General features: G+C 54.8%; 4 protein-coding genes across 4 annotated transcripts; 2 read left to right on the plus strand and 2 right to left on the minus strand.

The window, feature by feature from the left end:
- Positions 1-390: 390 nt before the first annotated feature.
- Positions 391-3474, minus strand: BO70DRAFT_294795 (uncharacterized protein; the record flags this gene model as incomplete). The annotated part of the gene is made up of 8 exons (XM_025539486.1): positions 391-1545; positions 1599-1704; positions 1759-1838; positions 1892-2289; positions 2360-2991; positions 3061-3146; positions 3222-3314; positions 3439-3474. The coding sequence occupies 8 exons, from the start codon at positions 3472-3474 to the stop codon at positions 391-393; spliced, it is 2586 nt and encodes an 861-aa protein (XP_025398120.1).
- Positions 3475-3856: 382 nt separating this feature from the next.
- Positions 3857-5312, plus strand: BO70DRAFT_294568 (putative cell division protein kinase (Ctk1); the record flags this gene model as incomplete). The annotated part of the gene is made up of 5 exons (XM_025539482.1): positions 3857-3921; positions 4018-4120; positions 4176-5006; positions 5070-5225; positions 5280-5312. 5 exons carry the CDS (start codon positions 3857-3859, stop codon positions 5310-5312), a joined length of 1188 nt encoding a protein of 395 aa, XP_025398121.1.
- Positions 5313-6296: 984 nt separating this feature from the next.
- Positions 6297-7051, minus strand: BO70DRAFT_363500 (uncharacterized protein). Its single transcript, XM_025543581.1, has one exon. The coding sequence runs from the start codon at positions 6604-6606 to the stop codon at positions 6388-6390; it is 219 nt and encodes a 72-aa protein (XP_025398122.1). The 5' UTR covers positions 6607-7051; the 3' UTR covers positions 6297-6387.
- On the plus strand, positions 6832-7974 carry BO70DRAFT_69165 (uncharacterized protein). Its single transcript, XM_025548649.1, has one exon. It carries the CDS (start codon positions 7217-7219, stop codon positions 7826-7828), a length of 612 nt encoding a protein of 203 aa, XP_025398123.1. The 5' UTR covers positions 6832-7216; the 3' UTR covers positions 7829-7974.

The following is a 7974-nucleotide window of genomic DNA, read 5'->3' on the forward strand; positions in this document are numbered from 1 at the left end:
TGATTACACCACCAGCAACCAGGAAGGAAGAGAAGGATATCGAGAATGAGACGATGACAAAAGAGAGGGCGAAGAAGCAGCAGTAGGGAAAGAAAGAAAAAAAAACAGCAAGAAAGGAAGGGGAAATAGAAAGGAAGCAAAAGCAGGAACAGAAAACGAAAGGCAGACTTGCTTTGTGCACGGAAGTAATTTAGGAGTGGTGAAAAGCAGGAAAAAAAGCAGGGGAAATTTCGATTTCGGAGCGCCGTACAGAATCATGGGGAATGTTTATGTACTGGGATGGCCGTTTTTGTGTGTTCTCACTCATCGTGACGAGAGCATTATTTGGTTCATACATAGGTGGGTGTGGGTGGAGGAGAAATACAACCGGGGGAGGGTTGTATTTTAGGCTTAGGACGAGACGTACTTGGCGCCGACCAGCTTTCGAGCTGTCGGGATGCCCTTCCATTCGAAAGTCGACTGCGCTGCAGAGGTTGGCGTGCCGGGCTCTTCGTCCGCAAAGGGGTCATAGCTCTTCTGGGGGGTAGACTCGGCAGGTAGAGCTGCGCTAATTCCAAGCCGAGATCCGTCGTCAATCGAATGGACCTCGAATTTGGCATCAACCTTGCCCTTCCGGGGCCAGCTGGTAGTTGTCGAGAACCGTGCCAGCAATTTGGCGTCGGAATTAACCTTGACCTCCAGCTCGGGGATCTTCCACGTCACTGCAGACTGCTTGCGACGGAATGCTGCCCCAGTGTTAGGATACATGACAGCAGCCGTGGCGTGAGCCACCTCGCGGTCTTCCACGGGGGACGTGTCCAGGTTCACGGTCAGGACCAGGTTTCTGAGGGTGATCGAACTGCCTGCAGCAGGAGACGTAAACGATGGGTTGATGGAGTAGAAGATGATTACGCTAGCCTGAAGTTCTTGGATATTCCACACGGGTTTGAAGATAACCGGGCAATAGGCTGCGGCATCGGACGGGTCAATGTGGACCTGGTATTTGAAGGCCACGGTTGGCGAGGGACGAGTAATGCTGGAGAGGTTGACGCTATATTCGCCCCTCTTCTCCTCCGACTGATCCTTGTCCTTCTCCTCGCTGATGAAGTGTGGGTTTGCGGCCACCTTTTCGAGGATCTGGAAGTTGTTCAGACGGACCCGGGTGCTCAATGGGGTCGAGTCAGGGGTGCCATTGTACGCCAGCGCCAGTTCCCCGACAACAAAAGATTTGGTTATTGCGCCCTCGGTGAACCACGCACTAACCGTGTCGATGATTGACGCATTCAGACCGGGCTCGTGTAATTCGGGATGTGAAACAACACCCGAGGCATTCTGTACGGTATGACCCGAGCGGATAGATGTGGTATCCGACATGGCGTGGTCATCAGTGCCAATGCTCGGGGAGGCGATGTGCCTCGTCTGCAAGGATGGGGAAGTAGGAGCAGAACTATCTACTGCTGGGGGCATGGCAGGGATGTCTCCTCCTGGAATAAAGACCGTATTGCGGACGTCGCGACGGCCGCGCAAGGTTCCAGCATTCCGCCTTACGCCACTGTGCTGGGCTCGCTGCATGAAAGGTCAGCGCTGCTTTTTGCAAGCCCATTCTCAATATTACTCACCAGTCGAAGCTGATTAGCCATGTCGTCCATCGCTTGCTTGGCTTGATCTTCGTCCTCGAAGATCGGCTGGTCTCTGATCGTCAAGTTCATGCCTGAATCTTCCAGACTATAAAAGCTGTTAGTTTCCACAGATTCTTGCGCTCGAGAATGTGCTTCTTACCCTGCTGCTTCCCTCTGTGCTCTTGTGATTTCGTCGATGGTATCGGGCCGTTCCGAGAAACCCTCCGAGTCGACTCGCGACTGATGAGTAGGTCAGCCAAGAAACGCTTAACTACAATTCGGTTATAACCTACCTCGTTCGGGTTGATGGTTGTGAGACCCGCTTCAGCATGCTGCTCATGAGACGCTGATCCGTTCGCAGTGGGTGGTGCGGACTGGGGCATCGAATTGGACACCACCCCAGCAAAGCCCTCGTTCTCGTTGGGCTCGCTCGGGATGCTGGGAACTTCGGTATGGCTGTCGTGGGCAGTCAAGGCGGTTCCGGGACGTTCCGACCCTTCTGGGGGGGTCTCAGGAATCTGCATATCGCGTGAATCTCCTCTCTTGAAGGAGGCGAATGGGCTGCGATGTTTCTTGTCGGACGAAAAGAAAGGGCCCGCGCCAGAGGGTTGAACAATGCTCCTACGCCGGTTCATGACCGTCCCTAGCCTCTTGAGACCACCAAGAGGAGTGCTGTGCCGAGGTTCTGGGACTGTAAACCAGGGATCAGTATCTCGGATGAAATAAAGAGTTCTTGATGTTTGGAAGACAGATATGCTTACCAGGAAGCGACCGGCCTGGGCCCGAATGCTCCGATAGTTGGCTGGCAGCATCGTCCTGCAAGCGGGGTGGAGGCGAAAGAGGTGCTACCGGGGGAGGCGAGGTTGGCCGTCTCCTCGGAACAACCGGCCGTCCTCCATTGATCTTCGCGGCAAATGTCTTGATCTCATCCGCGGTCTCCACGTTAAGAAGAACGTTCAGACAGCTTTCAGCAGCCTGACGGCAGCGCTCAACCTGGTCCGTCTCGTGGGTTTCCAATTGAGTAAGGATATCCCGAAGATGGTTGAGGCGGCCTTCATCTACCGCCTGAAGCTGCTCGAAGACAAAAGGTGCCCTTGAGTCCCATTGCTGGCTGATCTCTTCCGCCGCGGCCACGGCGCCAGCAAGTTTGTCTGCTCCTTTCGGGCCCTTCTCTCTGGCCTTTTCTACCTTCTTATGAGCTGCTTCGAAATTTTTCGCCAGTGCCGCCAGGTCACTCTGCACACCAGGCATTGACGATAGTTCCCGGTTCTTGCTGCCGAATTCACGCAAGGGACGCTCTACGTCCTCTTCGATCTTCTGCGCAAAGGTCTCGTGCGACGAGGCTATGGTTTCGGTGGCACCGACTATCCGCTGCCATGGGATTTGAAATATGCTGTTATCGATGTTACCATCCTCATTCGCATTGAACCTCCGACCAAAGACTCGGCAAGACCGGACTTACCCGAGTGCGGCTCCATTGTCGAGCTGCGGCCGATGAGACAGTTTCCGCAACCCTTGAACATATGCTTCTTCAATGCGACGACGTTCCTATTACAGCAAAGATACCAACGTAATTAGCCAGGGGGTTCTTTTATGTGTGAAGCACAGAAACCAGGGACTTACCTGGAGCCAGTCCGCGATGTCCGAATTGACTTTGTTGATGAGACGAATGCGATCATTGAGGACATTGGTGGCTTGGCCGGGCTGTAACGAGGCCTATGGTGGCATGGAATCGAGTCCTTTGGTTAGCCGTGTCCAGGTTGACAGGTCGGAAGGCAACAGAGATGCCGAGGTGGGGTGGTCTGGGGGGGGGGGGGGGACAAGAGCAAGTGTATCGTACCAGCAACGCCGGATACTCCTGCCGTGAGAGATCCATCACTTCTCATAGGTCACAACTGCAGAATTACGAGGGGTGAGGGCGCATAATAAGCAAGAATGAGGGTGGAATGTGGCCAGCATCGAATGGACAAGCGATTGGACGAGGCGCAAGCGAAGAAGCCGGGAGGCCCAAGAAGCGACAGCTGGTGCCGGAGTGGGAGTGGAAGGAGGATGTGATGACGATGGCCGCTTGCAACGCCGGAACATCGGGCGCGGCCGACCCGAGCCTGCCTGGCAGCCTTAGCCTGGCCTAAGGCGGTAAGGCGCCGCGCCAGTGTCACATGGTCCGTCGGACGGCCGTGACTCGGATTTCTATGTAGATTGATGCTCTACCGACTCATCTACACTTCTACACTGCTACACTTCTACACATCCATACCATGGCCATCCCCGGTTGGAAGATATCCATTGGCTTCACAGATCGATTGACAGCCATTCAATCGCTGTAAGTCTGCGACCATGGGTGATCTCTCTCCTCTCCCCCGAGAATGTGACTGTCACTATGAATGTCGGAACCTCTTCTCATGCCCGTCTCTTCCAGAACGACTGCCTATCAAAGAGCGTCATCCTCCGCGGCCTTCTCCGAGGCCCAGTCGCAAGCCAGGAAATTCGAGAGCGAAGCTTTCGACCAAGCTACCTCAAAGGTCTGTCGTACTCTCGTTTGCAAGACATATATGGGCCATGCTCATGAACGGGTAGGAGCAATATGACACACTATGTCAAGAGGCCATTGACGCGGCAGAGATCGCTGGGTCGACAGCTCCCATCATGGATAGTCTAGATCAGCCAAGTGCCAACTCCAACCCGGAGCACTGGGACGGAGGTGAGGCTATTGGCCCTTATCGGTCGTGCGTCCCTCATTTCGATGGCATCCATTCCATGATCTATAAGTCCAGACACGCCGACGGTAGCCTAGTAGCGGTCAAGGTGACCGTACCTCATTTAATGACCCCACCACACGACGCTAAACGTGAGGCCCTGCTCCTGCGGGAGGCGGCTAGTCCTCACGTTGTATCATTGCGGGAGACTCTCAGTCTGGACGGAGGACGATTCGTTCTCGTCTTTCCCTTCATGAGATACGATTTCGAACAACTCCTTCGCCGAGATGCACTAACCGCGACCCAGACCAAGTCTCATCTGCGGGATATGTTCAGCGCATTGGCATATGTCCACAAGCTAGGACTTGTGCATCGCGATATCAAACCATCCAATATATTGCTCGATTCTCCCGAGGGCCCCGCATACCTGGCGGACTTTGGAATCGCCTGGAAGGAGGGAAGCATGGGCTCCGAGCCCGCCGACGAGAAGATCATAGACGTGGGAACCACATGCTATCGTCCGCCCGAGATCCTGTTTGGTTCCAAGGGATATGGAGCCGCCCTCGACCTCTGGGCCGCGGGTTGTGTTATGGCTGAAGCTGTAACTGTTGGGCACAAGCAACTATTCGACTCCGGGCCTCTGGGAAGCGACTTATCACTCATTCAGTCTATATTCCAGACCCTTGGAACTCCAGACGAAGAAACTTGGCCGGTATGCACTTGATCTGGTCAAACTCCCCGTTTATTTGTCGACGCGCTGACGAGGACAACACAGGAGACTCAAAGTCTTCCGGACTGGGGGAAGTTTCAATTTTACGAGTACCCTCCCAAGCCATGGGATGACGTCCTTAAAGGAGCCTCTACCAAGAGCCGCGATCTGGTGAGCAAGCTGGTGGTTTACGAGAGCAGTCAACGCCTTTCTGCTGAAGAGGTACGTCGGAAAGAAGAGGGCAAGGGTTGTCGCTCATGGTTAACGTCATAACAGGCCTTGAAACATCCTTACTTCTCGGCCTTTTGATCATCGTACTGCTTTTGGTCCCTTCTGCGAAAGGGGGCGCTTCTTCACATGGCTCTGCCGCCGCGAAAATGCGATCTACGTAGGTGGTCGGCACGTCTTCACCGCTTGCAGGCAAGTCTATAAGAGCTCGCCCCGGCAGGCATTGGGCGTTTCAGCCCCTCGACGGTCTGAACTTCCGGACATCCTCGTATCCAAGGTCTGGGAGCCGCCGACGGTCCGTTACCGACCGACCGACAGGATGGACTGGGGTCTAGCCTCGGCAGCGCGTTTCATCATCACGAACCTATAGAAGATCCTCTGCGACTGGAGGATGACTGACACGTATAAATAGCAGCATGGATGTGGACTGATGTTCATAAGCTGGAACCAGACAGCTAGTTAGCGTTCTCTCTGGGCTGGACCTCTGGAGCCGAACGGAGGCCCCATGGTTCAAAAAATGAGACGGTCGTCAAAAATGCGGACCGAACGAATCCCGTAGTAGTGCTTGCTACTTGTCGCTAGGCGTGAACGCTGTCCTAGACTCCTAGGAGCTTAAGACGTAGTAAAAGCATCATCGTATCCTCGTTGTTTCATCATCGCAGGTCTCCATGCGCGCATGGGGTGGCTGCATGCATGGTGAGGCTAGGTGGATGGTGGTGGTGTTGCACGGGGGGGAGGACAGGCATCGGAAGGCGGAAGGCATTTCCATTTGTTGGGTGGCGCTAGGAAGGGCCGGAGGCCAGAGAGGGGCTTGGCTAATTAATGGGTGCTCGCTCCAGGACCACCCCATGGGCGAAGATCGCATTCAACCACCGGCGCACAACCCATGCGTATGCGTCCAGGAATCCCACCCGGAGGGAGTCTAATGCTTGGGTTGGACCACCCGCCGGTAGATATCTAGTCTGCGGCGCAAGTACCTCCCTTAGAAGGCGTAAGTATCTCGCCTTGGAGACACACTACTATGAAGGAGATGTCGCCAACTCCGGTAAGGTTTGCGTTTGGCGAGTCAAGCCTGCAAGTCCATTGGATTGAGGGGCATCGCAGAAAGATGCTTACCATACGCACCGGAGCAGGTGATGGAGGGGTTCCTGTCCATTCATCCAGCCTGGCCTGTGATCACTCTCCTCGTGTACGCGCTGACCGTCACAAAACCAGGCACCGTATCAGACCCCCACCAATCAGCCCGGAGTGGTCCCTGAGCTGGGTGGGGCTCCCCGAGTGATCCCCCCCTCAGTCGGTTAGTACGGTCCCGGCCATACCTGGCGATACCGGCGACTGATTGGCGGGACCCCGCTGATTTAGCCTTTGAACTCATTTCGTTTACCTGTGGTTCCTTCCACAGGGCCCGACGGTAATTACCCGTACGGGCAGCGATATACACCTGCGACTAACTGGTTAGGAGTTCCAACTTCTTGTCTTTTGGTCCCCTGGGTGGTACCAGCTGCTCTTCCTCCACAAGGAGTCACTGGGGCCTTTTCCTCCTCCTCCTCCTCCTCCTCTACTTCCTTCCATACGCTCTTTTCAACTTCGCGGCCCGGAAGCTCGCTGTCCTTCTTTTACTCATCTTCCTCGGGCGTGGCCCTGCTGTCTGACCATATCTGGGGTTACTCAGGTTTCCTTTCTTTCATCTCCCACTTTCTTTAACGCGCTCGCACTGCTAGGTTGACTCCAGTGCGCGCTTGCTTTGCTTCATTCCGGCTTCTTTTAGCAAACAAAGAAGAGAAATATCTCATCCACCGGCATTTGAAGACTTTGTTACGATAGGATCATCATATATTCTTATAAACTCTTTCATACTGTCTGGACTTCCATGCTTGTTTTTTTCCTTGTCTGCCTGAGCGTGCAGATCTGCGAGGTACTGTGGCGTTCATAATCTCAACTTCAAAGGTCACAGAAGGCTCGCCAGCCTCCCAACGACTTGCAAAATGGTGCACGCACATGCTCACCAAGACCATGGGGCTCACCTGGAGGCACGCGGTGATGGCGATGTGACGGTGGTTTATGTGACAATGACTCCGGATTTCGATGGGCCGATCGGAGGCTATGTAACCGGGGACCAGACATCCTCAACATCTTCAAGTACCAAGCGCAAGACAGCGGGTGTCGGCGCTGCAGTTCAACAGACACGGTCCTCGTCAGATGACACCGGAAGCGACAACAACCGCGGCAGCAGCGATAACTACCGCGGAGACAGATACCACTGCACTGGGGCTGCTGAGACGGAACAGACCACCCAGGCGTCAGAGACAGACCAAGAAACCGCATCGCCGGCGAGAACTACTTTCCTGACCAGCACCTCGTCCGCATCCTCTCTAGAAAACACCGACTTAGCAAATACCGCCGTCTCTGCATCCTCTGCCTCATCTTCCGCGTCGGCATCCCCAAGCGCGGTGGTTGGCTCCGAGGGGCTGTCTGGAGGCGCAAAGGCAGGAATTGCGATAGGCGTGCTCTTGGGACTTGGTGTGGTCGCCGGAGTGATTTTCCTCCTGATGCGCAAGAAGAAGCAGCAGCAGGAGAAAGAGACTTGCGGAGATTGAAGCCGAGAATGAGAAGTTCACCATCCCAGAGGACACCGCGCCACCACCGCCTCCTCCAAAGCCCATTCCAAAGGCTCCTTCTACTCCCCCTCAACTGAACATCCGCCCCGTCACTCAGTTTGCGCCTTTTGCGTCGGACTTTGGCT

This window comes from Aspergillus heteromorphus, assembly GCF_003184545.1.
Source record: "Aspergillus heteromorphus CBS 117.55 chromosome Unknown BO70scaffold_18, whole genome shotgun sequence".
Taxonomy (NCBI): domain Eukaryota; kingdom Fungi; phylum Ascomycota; class Eurotiomycetes; order Eurotiales; family Aspergillaceae; genus Aspergillus; species Aspergillus heteromorphus.